The 17694-nt window shown below is 48.7% G+C and overlaps 1 protein-coding gene across 1 annotated transcript in view; it reads right to left on the reverse strand.

Annotated features, from left to right (window-relative positions):
• The window catches only part of HHAT (hedgehog acyltransferase), a 321661-nt gene that overhangs the window by 234139 nt on the left and 69828 nt on the right, over window positions 1–17694 (reverse strand). The window contains 2 exon segments of the mRNA XM_013979981.2: window positions 5309–5524; window positions 9172–9366. Coding sequence (XP_013835435.2) covers window positions 5309–5524; window positions 9172–9366 — 411 coding nt within the window.

The following is a 17694-nucleotide window of genomic DNA, read 5'->3' on the forward strand; positions in this document are numbered from 1 at the left end:
GAGGCTAGGACAGGAAGAGGCGCCTAAAACCATCCCAACCCAATGGATGGGCCCTTTCTTGGTGCCAGTCTTTTGGTGGAAAGCAGATTCCCTGGCCGAATGTGATAACCACCTCAAAAGCAGTGTTGACAAAAGACGATCTTTGCACAACTGTCTCCAGCTTCTAAAGAAGCAACGATGCACACAGCCTGCAGGTCCCCGAGCAGATGCCTAACCCCAGGCTCAGGTCCCCCAAAGACAGACCTGAGGCCTCAGAGCCTTCCTGGGTTACAGCCCCATCTCAGCACAGGGAGAAGCAGCTAGACAGGAGGGGAGCCACTGTGGGATCAGAACAAACCACCACACTAGGCAATCAGGAAACGAAGTGTTTCCAGTCACCTCCAGCTCCAGGCAACCCATGTCAAGGTCAGAATAAAGGCCCTCCCTTCCTTCCCCAAACAACGCAGGCTCTAAAATGACACGAATATCTCTAATTAAGAAGAAACACAAGGTGCATTTTGTGGCTGCCTGGTTTGCCAATAATGACTTACCCACTTTCCCCAGGGCCAATCTCCTCGCCAGGTATAATAAGGCATAATTATGTGTCACCACAGGGCCAGAAGGGCTGGACTTCTCTCTGTGATGCTCCCTCTCTGATGCTGGATGCCTCCTCACCCAGAGCAAAAGAACATCCATTCCTTAATTGCACAAGGAAACACAGCAGAAGGAAAACAATCTAATTTTTCATTCTATTTGCTTTTATTTTGAAAAAAATGGTTATGAGTCTTTCTTTAGAGTTGTGTCATTATTACAGCACGCGTGTGCCTTCCATCTTGTTGACTCCCTTTTATTTAAAAAACTCAGCTTTGTCCCTTGTCGATCCAGCAGGTAGAAAAGACACGCTATACACAGCTCACCTAATGAGCAGGGCTGCTCATTACACCACCTCTGCATGCCAAGCGTTTTATTTGAGAAATATTTCAAAGCTAGGGGTGTGCCAGCCTTAAGACCATGGGAAACTGCCACCAATGGGAATTTTTAGTTAAGCCTCCACTGAAAAACACACAGTAGTAACTCATCTGCAGAGTGCATTTTAGAACACATTATATCTTAAAACCTCACTTCATGCAAATTGCATAAAAAGGAATATCAAAGCCTTGTGAAGCTATTCTAGTGATTCAAGACCACAGCTCTCAGAGATGAAAGGTTCCTCTTCCCATCCAAACAGGACACACGGTACCGGGCACCAAACAGAAGCCTTCCCCAGAGGGAACTGTTCAGCTGTGCTGCCTTGGCTCCAACCTCCACCCTTGGGTCCAGGGCACTACAGCCCGAGTCTCAAGTCTCATTCCTTTGTCATGGGGGACTTTCTCTCCAGCCCGAGCTCACGAACCACACCCCCACTCCCAGCAGGTCATTCCCGAATCAGACCCTCACTGCCCCACCCCAGGCATCCAGACCAAGGCCAGTGGCACCCAGTGGTCTCTGCTAGAACAGTGAGAGGGGGGCCTGCCTTGGTGTAGCTGCCACGGGGCTGGGACCTGGGCTGGCCAGCTTGAGCCTGCAGGCCCGCCCGTCCACCCGGCCACACTGCATCCTCTACACCTGCGAGGCTCACCAAGCTGGAGACAAGGCTCCAGTCTACTCGTTCGGCCCCAAGGTGCCCTCCATCAGCCTCTCTTGGCCTTCATGTTACCATCTGTAAAGTGGGAGTGACAGTGTCTAACCCCTAGGGTTGTTGCTAGGATGAAATGGGTTAGAACATGTAAAGCCTGGTTCGGAGTAAGTGCTCAGTTGGACTGACTTAGTTCAGTCAGTGTCATTCCAGGTGCCCTCTAGTTCCAGAGCCCACCCCACATCCTGAGTGGTTTATCTGGGATACTGACTGCCGGCCCTGGTCACTCAGGGCTGCGCCCGCCCCTGTACCTGCAGCAACTGCCTCCATCTCTCTCCCAAAGAGATGGAACCAGCATGCGGGCCTCCTCTGAGGCCAAGGATGGCCCCTGCCCAGCGTCCTGCCCAGAATCCCTGGCTACTGCCCTTACCTACAGCCTGGACACCCAGAGCCTCAGTTCTGGCATTAACTTATGTGAGTTTTCACCCTCGGGAGCTTCCCAGGTGAAATCTGAAAATGGTCCCCACCTGCGAAGGGCATGGAGAAGCAGAAAAACAGGCAGGTTACTCCAGGCGGCAGGTGCAGGTTTAATATATAAGGGAACTTACATCTGAGACTTGTCTTGGGAGCTGCAAGGTGAGGAGATCTCCACACCCACCGGCCAGAGTCTTAACGTGTATACAGAGGCCTTGACTGGCTCAGCCAGTGTCGCATGTCCTGGAAATGGCTCCTAGCATGGCAGTGCTGGGTGGGGAGGCGTGAGGAGCCTCGGATGGCTGGGGTCCGGCTATGGGCCAACCAGGGATCACATCCCTCCATTTTCCTTCTTTCTCTCTCTTTCTTTTCCCTCCTCCCTCCCTCCACCCTTCCTTCCTTTCTTTCTTTTTTAGGGCCACACCCACGGCATACAGAGGTTCCCAGGCTAGGGGTCGAATCAGAGCTGCAGCTGCCAGCCTACGCCACATCCAGAGCCACACAGGATCCGAGCCATGTCTGTGACCTACACCACAGCTCGTGGCAATGCCAGATCCTTAACCCACTGAGCGAGGCCAGGGATCGAACCCGCATCCTCATGGATACTAGCCGGGTTTGTTCCCGCTGAGTCATGACAGAAACTCCCAATTACATCCTTTCAATAAACCTCCTCCAACAGATACCACCCACTTTGGGCTCACAATAAGAACAGCAGCAGTAACAGTTAGCACTTCACAGTATTTACATGCCACGCCACATGACCGACACGAAATCATTTAATTCTCATAACAATCCTAGGAGGGAGATGATATTGGCTTCCCATGTCACTGATAAGGAAACTGAGTCACCAACAAAGCAAGCTTAACTCACCAAACGCTCTCAGGCCAAAGCAGAGCAGGCATTCAAACCCTGTAGCTATAGGATTGGGCTTTTAACCCACCAACCGAGTTCCCTGTTTGAACACTGGCTCTTCGGCGGGTCCTACCACATGCAGGCTCACCAGCGTCCCCCACAGCAGCTCCTCAGTACACAATTCCACCTGCCCCAGGCACCAAGCTCGGCAAATAAACGGCATTTCCCACCTTTCCCAAGACCTCCCCCACCTCGCCGGGCTCAGTCTGAATTCCACAGGACCCTGGGAGAAAAATAAACGAGGCCGTACTCCTGCAACTCCAAATGCCATCAGAGATGGCCTTCAAGTTAAGGCACGGAGGCCTGTTGATATGCAAAGGCTTCCCTGTTCGTGATGGATCTGCACAAATATCACATGCCATACATTACAGAGTCACCTCTTCTATATGTCCTTCATCTTCAGTATGTAAATTTACACATTAAAAAAAAATTGGGTGAAAGATAACACTCTCCCACGGTGGACATAATTCTATCATTTTAGCAACACCGTGGTCAGCCGGCTTCCGTCGGTTTCCACGATGAGGCTCTGCTGCCCCCTGGTGGCAGAATCTTCTTCTGCGCTTTCTGATTGGTGAGCAGTGACCTGAGAATCCATCTAAGAGCCCCGAATTCCAGTATCACCGGTTCCTACTACATTCGTCCATTCACACACACGCTCATTCAGAACAAGTCTGGCTTACAAGCTCTTCCAGCGGGCTTTCTTCCGGCCCTCCCTTTCCCGGGCTCTCTGAAGCAGTTCTTTCACTTTTGGACTAGCTTCCCGTTTTAGATCCATTTTTCTCATAGGAGGTAAGTGTCCCCCACAGGCACCCCCCAGCCACAGCAGAAAGTGCCTGGCCTATTCTCATTGCTCTGTGGCTTATTAAACATTTTGCCTTTTCTAGATGACTTTTCTGTGACTCTTCCCAGACCACAGAGAAAGGTTTCAATTCGCCTTTTCGTGTCCCCTGCTTTTGCAAAGTGCTATCATTTTGAAAGGGATAAAAGGGTGAGAGAGAAGACCCGATGCAACCTGGAGTCACCACACCTGAGTCCCCACAGGGATGTTGACCCTTTCATTTCCCCAGACTCAAACTCGGGAGAACAAAAGCCTTTGGCTAAGGATTCAGGTAGGCAGCGACCTCCAAACCTGCTTCTCCGTAATAGACACAGGACCCTGCGACCATCCACTCGCCTTCCCTCAAGAGCCAACAGGGTGCAGTCAGAAAGGAGGAGACAGGAACTACAAAGAATGACGATGTGCCCACCAACAACGTACAGATCCCACAGGGCTAAGCTCCTTAATGGAAAAGAGGCAGTTAGGAAAGTCATTTGTTTTCTCTTAGTGGGTTTGGGCTGTGCTCCTCTGAGAATCAGCAACGGTCTTCAAGAGAGGGGAGGGTCTGCCTGTGGATGCTCAGTCCCAAAGTTCCTGACTGCAGTGGTAGAAAGAATTCAGAACTCACAATGGCAGAGTTCCCATCGTGGCTCAGCGGTTAAGGAACCCAGCTAGTATCCAGGAGGATGCAGGTTCGATCCCTGGCCTCGCTCAGTGGGTTAAAGATCCAGTGTTGCCGTGAGCTGGGGTGTAGGTCACAGAGGCAGCTCAGATCCCGCATGGCTGTGGCTGCGGTGTAGGCCAGCAGCTATAGCTCCGATTTGACCCCTAGCCTGGGAACCTCCATGTGCGGCAGGTGCAGCCCTCACAATGGCCAGGAGGTTGTAAAAAAGAGACGAAGTTGGAGGACCTGAACCCACCCTACCCCGGGCCTACCCCAGCCCCACTCCATCCCCCTCTCTTCCAAGGAAATTAAGATCGTGGTTCTCAACCTCTAGCAGCAGCATCACCACACGGCTGGGCGGAAACAGGTGCCCAGGCCCGAAAGCACACTGTATCCTCCAAACCGTCTCCAACCCCACCGTCATCCCCTCCAGGCTGTCCTGAACAATCCCTGGGCCACCACACAACGATTCATAAGCAGTTTGTGAAAAGAAAGGGCCACCTACAGCTGGCCAGCCAACAGCTTAGCCAGTTTCTCCTCCTACTTTCCAGGCCACACCGTGAGAATCCAGTTTTCCTGCTCTGACACCGCCTGCCGGGGCTGCCTACCCCCAAGCTCCTGGCTGGGCCCCGCCCTTCACCCTGGGGCCATGCCCCCTGAGGACCTGGGGGGGACCTCCCGCAGTCCAGATGCACAAGAGACACGCTGGCCTTGAGGCCTTTCGCTGATTATCAGACACCAGGACAACGACGTGGGCTTTGCATCCGTGGGCACTCACGGATGACCCAGCCACAAGGACAGAAGCTTTATCCGCAGAAAGAGCCATCCGGCCCCCAAGGGGCTCTACCTGCGTGAGGAACTCCGGGAAGCTGAGGATGGGCCCGTTGTGGAAGACGGGGTAGTAGAAGACGTAGGCCACCATCCAGGGGAAAGAGTAGAAGGCGCGCTCGGCAGGCAGCTGCTGCCAGCACAACTCGAGGCTGAAGCTGGTGTAGTACAGGCAGCGGACCGTCAGCGTGAACTGCAGCAAGTAGTACTCGTTCTCCGTCTCGTACCAGCCTCGCTGCAAAGGCAGAAGGAGAGAAGAACCCTTGAGAGTCAGAGCCAGACCTCACCCAGTCTCCGGGGAAGGCGATCTCTTCCGCGGGCAGAGCAGAGGAGCCGTCCTGGGGATGCAGAACCACTGGACGGCGGGTGAGCGACCTTGACAAGCACAACAAGCAGAGCGTGAGCAGCGGGCAGGAGAGGGTCCCTGACACCTGCTTCGCACGGAGCCTGATGCAACCAACACACGGCGGAGGTTTCCCCAAATACACGTCTATCCGATGCCCCAGGGGATAGACCAAGACGGGCTACACTGAGTGGACACCCTGACAGTGCCTTCAACAGCTCTGAAGACAAGTAGAGGCCACACAGGCAGACGTCAGGATGCCACAGGTTCAGTTCCAGACCATCGCACTAAAGAGCATATTGCAATGAAGTGAGTCGCGTGCATTTTTTTGTTTCCCAGTGCACATAAAAGTTATGTTTACCCTTCACTGCCGTCTATGAAAGTGTGCAACAGCAATATGTCTGAAAAACACAATGAATAGGAGTCCCCATTGTGGCTAAGGAGGTTAAGGACCCGACACAGTGTCCGTGAGGATATGGGGTTCGATTCCTGGCCTCGCTCAGTGGGTTAAGGATCTGGTGTTGCTGAAAGCTACGGCATAGTTCACAGACGAAGCTCAGATCCAGTGTTGCTATGGCTGTGGTTTAGGCTGCAGCTGCAGCTCCAATTCGACCCCGAGCCTGAGAACTTCCATATGCCGCAGGTGCGGCCATAAATAGAAAAAAAAAAAATGAACATAGAACATAACTTAATGGAAAAATGCTTTGCTGCTAAAAAAATTCCAACAATCATCTGACAACAAAGAGTTGCCACAAACCTTCAATTAAAGAGAAAAAAAAAAAAGCAATACCCATGAAGCTGTGAAGCACAATAAAATGAGGTGTGTCCATAAATGCCGCGTGGGGTTTATGTCTTCAACTTATTTTTCCTTTTGCTCTCCTGTTATTAATTTGGATCCACATACAGTGGAGGACCGTCTTTCAAATAAGCATTAGAGACACATAGTTTAAAAATATAGGCCCTGCCCTCAGTGAATCTCAATTATCATACAGGAGACAGGTGTGTAAAAGTACCATTACAATAACAGCATGAAACGAGAAACAACAGGCACACACAAAATTACGTAGGCGACAAGAGACTAGATGCAAAGGTGACAAAATCTTACTAAAAGCAGGGGAGTAAAACTATGGATCATTTTATAGTCTTTATATTTTTGGATGAGAAAAATAATTTATGGAAGTAGATACAAGAAATAGAATTGGGACAAAGGAAAGAGGAGTTCCTCTGATCCGTGAGGGTTTTTAAAGGCTGCCACAGGAAAAAGTGAGGCTCTGAACAGAGTTTCTACTCCATGTCCAGCACTTCAGAAGCCACCAAGAAGAATCAAGAAAATTGCATGTGCAAAAGCATGGGAACTCAATGCAACTAGTTTCTGGTCATTTGCTCCCCTTCAGCAATACTTTTCACACCACCAGCCTGCGTAACACACGGAACACTTCATCATCACCAGCACCATAGCTGATGCTAATGGTCCCCAAAGAATTGATCCTTATGACCAAAGGCTGTTTGGCGGGGAGGGGTTGCTTGTTTGTTTGGGGCATGGCTTGAGGAAGCCCCGAGGCCAGGAATCAGATCCAAGCCACAGCAGCGATAACACCAGATCCTTAACCACCAGGCCCCCAGGGAACTCCTGAAGGCTGTTTTATACATTTGCCAGGTTCCCCCAAAAGTTAGGTGTGAATTTGCTTTTATTTTTATTGCAAATCTATTTCTAAGCACCCTTATTTAAATGGTCATCTTGTATACAGATGGCCAACAAACACATGAAAAAATGCTCCACATCGCTGATTATAAGAGAAATGCAAATCAAAACTACCATGAGATACCACCTCACACCAGTCAGAATGGCCATCATTAATAAATCCACAAATAACAAGTGCTGGAGGGGGTGTGGAGAAAAGGGAACCCTCCTGCACTGTTGGTGGGAATGTAAACTGGTACAGCCACTATGGAGAACAGTTTGGAGATACCTTAGAAATCTATACATAGAACTTCCATATGACCCTGCAATCCCACTCTTGGGCATCTATCCGGACAAAGCTCTACTTAAAAGAGACACATGCACCCGCATGTTCATTGCAGCACTATTCACAATAGCCAGGACATGGAAACAATCCAAATGTCCATCGACAGAGGATTGGATTCGGAAGATGTGGTATATATACACGATGGAATACTACTCAGCCATAAAAAAGGATGACATCATGCCATTTGCAGCAACATGGATGGAACTAGAGAATCTCATACTGAGTGAAATGAGCCAGAAAGACAAATACCATATGATATCACTTATAACTGGAATCTAATATCCAGCACAAATGAACATCTCCTCAGAAAAGAAAATCATGGACTTGGAGAAGAGACTTGTGGTTGCCTGATGGGAGGGGGAGGGAGTGGGAGGGATCGGGAGCTTGGGCTTATCAGTCACAACCTAGAATAGATTTACAAGGAGATCCCGCTGAATAGCATTGAGAACTATGTCTAGATACTCATGTTGCAACAGAAGAAATGGTGGGGGAAAAACTGTAATTGTAATGTATACATGTAAGGATAACCTGACCCCCTTGCTGTACAGTGGGAAAATAAAATTTAAAATAAATAAATAAATAAATAAATAAATGGTCATCTTGTTTAGTTGTCCTGGGAGGTTAAGTATCTTTTGTTAGGAGAAAGCTGCTACCCTACTGAGACCTGTGCAGTATTCACCCCGGTCCAGGGGTGAGAATGAAGGAAAATTAAGAGAGTCTAACGACAGCAAAAAATACTTGAATTTTCAAAAGGCTACAATTTTTACAAAATTCCTTAACACATAGACCCTCAGAGCAACTCCATGAAGAAGGCAGAACAGCTATCACTTCCATTTTCCAAATGATGAAAGTGAGACGCAGAGGTTAAAGGACTGCCTCCAACGTCGAGAGGAGGAGAGACAGTGAAGAGATTAGAAAACCACCGGCTCATCTTTCCTGTCTCTCCTCTCCCACGACTGCGCCAACCCTGGCCTCACCAGTTCTAAGCGCCATCACTTGAATCAGCGAGTGAATGAATGAGTGAACAAATGAACAAAAGTAGAGACACACTGGAATTTCAGTCCCACCGTGATTAAAGAAAGAATATCGGTATGTTCTGTGCAAGGAAAACACCTGCCTTACCTGTCTCAAGGGCTCTCGTGGGCTTCTGAGAGATAAGGAACGGGAGCACTCCTATAAATTGTGCAGCACTCTAAGGACGATTTTTGTATTAAATGCATAGTGTATGACTGCTTTTTTTCCCCCTTTGTTCCTGTGACCTCTGGCATCAAACTAGGAGACAAGGTACAAGGCCAACACTGGTCCGCCTCCAAGAGCTGAGACACAGTCAGATACAAAAGACAAGACCACCAAATGCAAGGCAGGGTTCACATGCATCAACCCACCGTGGCCACTAGGGGGAGCCCCTCCACAGTTCTTCAGCGGACTCCCGTCTGAAAACAAAGGTGTCCCCTTAGAGGTGGGCATTGGCAAAGGGGCCATCTCCTTCCCAGTGGGCATGGAGACGCTTACCTTCACTTCCTCCACGTCTTGCAGCCTCAGTGTCGAGAGGAGGAAGAGAGAACAGAGCCAGGACAGGGCCAGCGACCGGAACTGGGCTACGCAGAAGGAGATGGTGGTGTGAAGAAGAACCATGGCCGTGCCTCGGGTCCCCAGCGCGCAATGGCAGGCCCACATCCCGTAGGCTGCAAGGATCCAGGGTCTGTGCTGCAGACAGGGAGGGACCCAGGGAGAGGAACGGGGGAGGTGGGGGAGAGATAGGTGAATTAACAGGCATTGCCATTGAAGCGTCTATACATAAGACAATAACGCTCAGCAATCCCATAACCAAATTGTTCTCACTGCCCTGGACGTTTAGTGAAACAGACAAAGAGCAGCCAGAGCGACCTTACGCATTAACACCATAGGGATGACTGCCTACCCCCAGGTCCCCAGAACTCTGCCAGATCCACCCAGAAGCAAGGAGCCACTTTCCTGCTTGGAGTCAAAGCGACTTAGACGAGCGGATATCCCACAACAATAAGACATACTGCTGACTTTTCAACAGACATCATGGAAGCCAGAAGACAGCTGGAAAAGCTGCCAACCGGGCACACTAGCCGCTGTGTACACTATTCTGCAAAAGTGAAGGTGAAAAAAAGCAGTGGTGAACACTTCTGGGGAGTCTTATTGAGAAAACAGGACCATCCAAGCCACAAAAGGCTTTCTGAAGTCTAAACCGGAGATGTAAAAGTAGACATCAAATTACGTTTTTATTGCAATATCATTATTGACAGTTAAATTTATGCCACAGAAAAAGTATAGCTTACCTGCTTTCAGTGATACAGAGACCTTTGCATATCAATCTGATTAATACCTTTATTCTCTTTTGATGAGAATAAGCATGTTTTCCTATTTCATTATCAAGTCATAGTTACTGACACTGAATAACCTAATAGATAAAGTAACATGTCTGCTTCCACGATACATTCTTGACCGTATCTGGCTGGTAAATCCTTAAAAACCACAACAATGTTTTAAGACTGTTTGAAAGGCAACATATCACAGTGATGTAAGTCCTCAAGCTTTGAAGTCCAACTGCCTAAATAATTTCTGGTGTCCCCATTAACTAGCCGTGTGACCACAGGCAAATTATTTAATCTCCTGTGCCTCATTTTTCTCATACATAAAATTAGGATAATGACTGTATTTACTTCCTGAGGTTATTATGAGCATTAAGTAAGTTAAAATGTGTAAGATGTTTCTAACAGTGTCGGCATATACAGAAGAACACTGCAAAGACAAGATATCCTTCCTATAGGGAAATAGGATATGTCTTTTTGGTCAGCATTTAAAAATAAGATATTCAGGAATACACTGAGTTAAAAAGTGGGGACTGCTTGAAATTCGGTCTTCTTGTGCAAACAAAAAAGAGTTCTTTAAGGGAAGGACAGGTGTGGACGGCAAATTGTAAATCCCATCCTTCAATGCTCACGCTTCCAAAATATTGCGCGAGTACAATTCTTTCCCAAACCTATTCTCCAGCCTAAGAGAGAACATTTTAAATGGGTGACGAGCTCAGCCACTTTTAAGTTCCAAGAAAATCAGAGAACTCTGCACTTCATTTTTTACTGTTTTTCCATCCTACTACCCACATTAACCAGCCACATAAATTTGCTTCAAACTTTCCCCCAAACACTCACCTCTGGACAGAGTCCAATTTTGTAAGGAATAAGGCCGCCAAAGACTATTTTAAGAAGCAGTTTTAAGAAATTGAAAAAAGGTGGGGGGTGTCTTTCTCAATACGATCTGCAGCGTTTACCACTTTGAATTCTTTTCCATGCACGGCTACGTCCCTATACTTATACGCAGCCACATTTTTATTAAGTGCTATTTGATCCATTTGGAAAAGGCCTGTCTGCTGGGATTCATTTGGGAACTTAACCACAGACTTAAGCTGCTTCAACTTGGAAAAGCTGGAGGAACCTTCAGGAACGACTTAACAGTGCTGTGCAGACCCCATCTGCTCAAAAGAGTCTCTGACGAATTTACTCACGCTCACAAAGCCTACCTGGGGGACACACAAGGCACACAAGGTTGTCCTGGCTTCCCATCTCCCACCATCTTCCTCCTGCCAGAGTCCAGCAGACACCCCTCAACAGAGCTAAGACCTCACAGAAAATGTGAACACTAAGCCTCACACTCTGTTTTCCCTCAGATTTACACACACAGCCGCCCCAGGGGGGTGGCAACGCCGCTACACACATTCACGGCGGATAAGTGATGAAAAAGGAAAGACGTGAGATGTGCGAAAACAATCACCTATTTGAAAATGTATTTAGGAGTTCCCGCTGTGGCACACTGGGTTAAGACCCCGACTGCAGCGATTTGGGTCACTGTGGAGGTGCAGGTTCAATCCCTGGCCCAGGACAGCGGATTAAAAGGATCTGGCACTGCCTCACCTGTGGCACAGGTCACAGTGGAGGCTTCTATTTGATCCCTGGCCCAGGAACTTCTATATGCTGTGGGTGTAGACATAACAATTAATTAATTAAAATAAAAACTTATGCAAATTGGAACCCCACTAATTTTTTTTTTTTTTTCACAGCAGCACCTGCAGCACATGGAAGTTCCTGGGCTAGGGGTTGAATCAGAGCTGCAGCTGCTGGCCAACCCCACAGCCACAGCAACACCAGATCTAAGCCATATCTGCAACGTACGCTGCCACTTGCTGCAACACTGGATCCTTAACCCACTGAGCAAGGTCAGGAAGGGAACCCACATCCCCGTGAACACTGTGTGGGGTTCTTAAGCTGCTGAACCACAACAGGAACTCCTGAATCCCACTAAAATATTGAATTCATATTATAAAACTAATGCAATTAGGATGTATAAAAGTGTGATTGGAGTCTAATCTCCAAAACACCACTAAAGTCGTAAAGAGCACAATTAGCCTTCCATGCCTTGTTCTCTGACGGGGATCAGAGCAGGTCAGTTCCCACCGTCAGGCAGCACACTGCCTCGAACCACTAACCCTTCCACACGCACGCCTTGACCCACGAGCAGCAGGGCAGAGAGGGCAAGACATGGAAACGTGACAGTGCCTAGCAGTGCAGGGAGCCTTCTGGAAGGTCTGCTGCTCTGAGGAGGAGGGTTGGGCCAAGGGTTTCAAGAACCATTTTCATTTGCAAAGGCCTAAAGACAGCCACCCTCCCCCATTTCCACCCCAAAAATGCTTACGCATGTAATTCGTCAAACTTTTGTCTTAAGCGAAAATGCTTAAATATCAGATAGTTAGCCTCTGGCATCAAAAATGCCAGCAATCTCTTAACTTATCAAAAATAAAAACAGGAGGTCCCGTCGTGGCGCAGTGGTTAACGAATCCGACTAGGAACCATGAGGTTGCGGGTTCGGTCCCTGCCCTTGCTCAGTGGGTTAATGATCCGGCATTGCCGTGAGCTGTGGTGTAGGTTGCAGACGCGGCTCGGATCCCGCGTTGCTGTGGCTCTGGCGTAGGCCGGTGGCTACAGCTCCGATTCAACCCCTGGCCTGGGAACCTCCATATGCCGCAGGAGCGGCCCAAAGAAAGAGCAAAAAGACAAAATAGCAATAATAATAAAAACAAACAGTGTTATGTTTAACTCCAAAATGACACTTTGGCTTTATTGCTAGAAGGGTTTTCAAGACTTTTCTCAGTGCAATCTGAGCAAATACAGTTTTGGTCACATATCACATGCTCGCCAGCATTTGGTTGTGTTACCATTTTTTATCTGAACCATTCTGAGTTGTATGATGATATCCATTATACAACACTGTGGCCTCAATTTGCATTCACAATGCTCATTTTTCTCAAATTTTTCATTAAACTATAGTTGAGTTACAATGTGCCAGTTTCTGCTGTACAGCAAAGTGACTCGGTCATATATATATATATGGGCGCAGCCCTTAAAAAAAAAAAAATGGGGCATAACTGACTCTCTTTTTGATGGGCTCCCTTAACAGACTAACATTCTGTCTTGTTCATAAATATAATAATGCAAAGCCCAGAATCGAACATGGTGCCCAGCATACTGGATACATGAATGGTTAGAATAGTTGGAGAGGCATTTGGATGGATGGGTAGATGGATGGGATAGGCTTCCCCTGGCAGTTATGACCAAGAATGAGAAATTAGTACCAAAATGTGGGGCTTAAAAAAAATAAAATAAAATAAAATAAAAATTAAAAAAAGGAGTTCCCGTCGTGGCACAGTGGTTAACGAATCCGACTAGGAACCATGAGGTTGCGGGTTCGGTCCCTACCCCTGCTCAGTGGGTTAACGATCCGGTGTTGCCGTGAGCTGTGGTGTAGGCTGCAGACGCGGCTCGGATCCCGCGTTGCAGTGGCTCTGGCGTAGGCCGGTGGCTACAGCTCCGATTCGACCCCTAGCCTGGGAACCTCCATATGCCGCGGGAGCGGCCCAAAGAAATAGCAAAAAGACAAAAAACAAAAAAAAAAAAACAAAAAAACAAAATGTGGGGCTTTTTCGTCTCTACTGTGAAAACCTGCTGTTCTCCGAAGTCTCTACACGGACCACTTCACCCCTTATTAACAAAGACCCTCAGCCAGGGCAGGTAGGCTAGACGGGGGTTATTTCACATCTCACTGCCTACCACCCGTTTCCCACTCACAGGGGTCTCAGAAATCTTGGGTTGGGGGGAAAGCCTCAAATGGTGCACACCTGACAGGCCAGCGGCACCCACTTATGAAAGCAGACTCTGGGCTACAGCCTGACTGCCATCACCCCAGGAAGCCTTCCGAGAGCTCAACACATCCAGCCGGTATATTTCAAAGGCCAACATAAATTAACACCCTGGAGGAAAGACTGGGACTCGCCCTTTCTTCTGCAAATCTATCGTCTTCCAATCTTCCTCCGAGGGGGCCGCCCCCAGCCACAGGCACCGCTGGCTGGCAATGCCCCGCTCACACTTTGGTGCGGTCTGTGCAGCGGGCGCTGAGTGATAACAGGACACACCTGCCTTCACCGGCCTCGTAGGAAGGAACCAACGCGTCGAGCCGGGGCGAAGACTCCTGTTGGCAACTGGACCCGACTCTGCTGTGTGTTAATTCTTTTTTGCACATCTGCCCAGAAACCACTCCGTGGGGGCATTGTTTGAGAAATAAATAAAAGGAGTCAATCAATAATCCTTAGACATGGCATACGTTATTACATACTACATAATCGACTGCAGCTGCTACTGGAAAACGTATACATACCTAACCCCACACAAATGGGAAAAACAAAAACGAAGCCATCCCCGAGGCCAGGCAACTGCATTCTAGCCTGTTTTCCTGGAAGCAAAGGCCAGGAGGCCCAAACAAAGCAAATGTCAGCCCCTCCTTAGAATAAGCACTGATGGAGGTGGAAGATTTGCTGGTTCCAGGAAATCCATTAGTGCATGAGATTCCTATTAGGTGTGTGGTTTCGATAACACGCTGGAAGGGAGCGCCTGCTCATCACAGCCTGCCAGAGGTTAGTTTACTCATCTCAGCCACGGGATGACGTTGTTTCAGTCCTGTGGCCTGATGAGCTCAGCCGTTTGGGGCCCAGGGCTAAGGCTGTGGGGGCTCCCCATCAGAAGTTCTGTGAAAACGGACCCAGCCGCAGCCGCCCCCACCCCCAAACCAGTCCTCGCACAACGCTCACACAGGGGAATTTTTAGTTCTGAGGGCAGAGAACACAAGGTCTCAGGTGGTGAGGGCATTCAAGAAAGGAGGCCCCTGTCTGACGCACCCCACATGCGCTCCAGTCATAACAAACCCGGGGCCAGAGCTCAGGGCCAGTGCTCGGCACCCCCTTCCAGGGCGCTGCCCCTGCTGCGGTCCTGCCAAAACCCAGAGAGAGCCCTGCCCAGAGAAAAGGCGTTTGACCTTGGCCAAGGAGCTCAGTGGAAAGTTTTATTACTTTATGTGGGGGGGGGGGAGCCAACACCGAAGAAAAAGAAAATCACACTTTTGAAAATAACCCATTCTTTGCCTCTCTCTGGGAGGAGGCAGGGCCAGCAAAGGTAGAGACAGGATTAGATATCAGATGAGAGAGGACGCATCCTTCTGGGGAGAAGGGCTCTAAGAGCAAGAAGTGATGACGCCTCTGCCCTTGCACAGCACGGTCCATGGTGCATGAGGCCCCTGAGGACAGGGGATCAGAGACAACTGCAGCCCCAACCTTCCACTCTGGGTAAGTGCCAAAAGCATCCACCCCAGTTAAGGCCATCTGGACCACTCAGTCCAGGCGGTGAAAGCATGGAGCGAATGGGGCCAAAGCTGTGGTTCTACTTACATAAGAACCACGGGGACTCACAAAGAAAGCACTGTGCCCCCGCCTGGCCAGGACCCTGCCCACCCACTGGCACAAATCAAACCTGTGGCCGCAAAGGGACAGGAGACACACACACACACACACACACACATGACTCAGGATGAGCTCTGCCTCACTGCAAGAAAAACACAAACAAAACCTCCTACAGACTTTGGGTAAGATGTGCTTCTGCAGATAAAAAGCCAAGTCCACCTGTCCACCCAGGCCTGGTGACAAGATGCAGGAGGCTGAAATAAGCCAATGACTCCACTCACTTCCAGCTGCAGCTCAAAAGCCACCTCCTCGGGGGCCTTCCCTGACACCCCCAAGGCAGACGTGGCCCACCCCTTCCAGGCACCCAACCCAGCATCGGCAGGCTCAGGATCCCGGTCAGGAGTGCGCTTCCTCTGCCACTTCTCACTCAGCATCTTGAGGGGAAGGGGCTGTGTGCCCCCCATCCTTTCTCCCACAACCCAGCGCAAGACTGAAACAGGGTCAGAGAAAGACATGCATGAGAAGAAAGCTGATATGACTCATCAGACAGCCTCCGCCCTCCGGGGTTTCAGGGTCTCAGGCAGTCACCTCCTTTCTTAAACACCATAGAGGGAATCGCTCCCAGGAGTGCACACAGACCACAGCAGCAGCCACCTCTGACTTGGCAGTCACAGCAAAACCATCAGACAGACCCTCATCACTATCCAAGAAGCAAGGGGTACCATCCAAGGAAGGAGAAAGCCTCCCAGATATTAACTAACGTGCTTAAGATTGCAGACTGTGAAAGTGACCAAGCTGGGAGTTGGCCAAGGGCTCTCAGCCACCCTGAATGTGGCCTCCGAACAGAGAAGAGCCTTAAGTCAAGGGGACAAGGAAGTTAAACAGAGGGACATCTAGAGCCTAAAACCTACGTAGATTTCTGATGGTGGTGGGTACAAAATAGGAGCTGAGAATGGAGGAAATTCGGAACGAGGGAGGAGTATCTGGTCAAGAACAGAGTTAATCTACATCTCAAATTGCTACAGGAGCTGCATCTACTCCAAGGGAGGGGGATCTGCTTCTTGAAGACGAGAAAACTTTACTCGTTATGCATAAAGCACAAGTGTGCACACAGCCCATGAACAGACAGTGTATCTGTGGTTTTGAAATTTCACGGAAAGGAAGTGACAACTGGGGGAAAATAGTTAAAAAGGCTCCTGGGGCAGAAATAATGGGAAAAGGCCAGAAAAATGCTGATCTGCAAAAAACAAACAAGAGGCAGCAAAATGATGTACAGCAAAGGAAACCATTAACAAAGTGAAAAGACAGCCCACAGAATGGGAGAGAACATTCGCTAACAGTGGGACAAAGGACCTAATCTCCAAAGTATACAAACAGCTTAACAACAACAACGAAAAACCCAAAGAACCCAACTGAGAAGCTAGCAGAAGACCTAAATAGACATTTCTCCAAAGAAGACATACAGTTGACCAGCAGGCACATGAAAAAAATGCTCAACATCACTAATTATTAGAGAAAGGCAAATCAAAACTACAATGCGGTACCACCTCACACCAGTCAGAATGGCCATCATTAATGAGTTCACAAACGACAAATGCGAGAGAGGGTGTAGAGAAAAGGGAACCCTCCCACACTGTTGGTAGGCATGTGAATTGGTACAACCACCATGGAAAACAGTATGGAGGCTCCTCAGACAACAAAACATAGAACTACCACATGACCCAGCAATCCCACTCCTGGGAATACATCCAGACAAAACTTTCATTCAAAAAGATACATGCACCCTTATGTTTGTAGCAGCACTGTTGACAATGGCCAGGATATGGAAGCAAGCTAAATGTCCATCAACAGATGAACAGATTAAAAAATGTGGTACATATATACAGTGGAATACTACTCAGCCATAAAAAGGAATGGAATAATGCCATTTGCAGCAACATGGATGGAACGAGAGACCTTCATCCTGAGTAAAGTAAGTTAGAAAGAGAAAGACAAATACCATATGATGTTACTTCTATGGGGAATTGAAAACATGGCACGAATGAACCTATCACAGAACAGAAAGAGAGCACAGACAGGGACAGCAGACTTGTGGTTGTCGAGGGGAGAGGGAGTGGGATGGACTGGGAGTTTGGAGTTGGTAGATGTAAACTATGCCATTTAGAATGGATAAGCAATGGGGTCCTACTGTACAGCACAGGGAACTATGTTCAGTCTCTTGGAAT

Source organism: Sus scrofa, chromosome 9 (genome assembly GCF_000003025.6).
Source record: "Sus scrofa isolate TJ Tabasco breed Duroc chromosome 9, Sscrofa11.1, whole genome shotgun sequence".
In the NCBI taxonomy this organism is placed as follows: Eukaryota; Metazoa; Chordata; class Mammalia; order Artiodactyla; family Suidae; genus Sus; species Sus scrofa.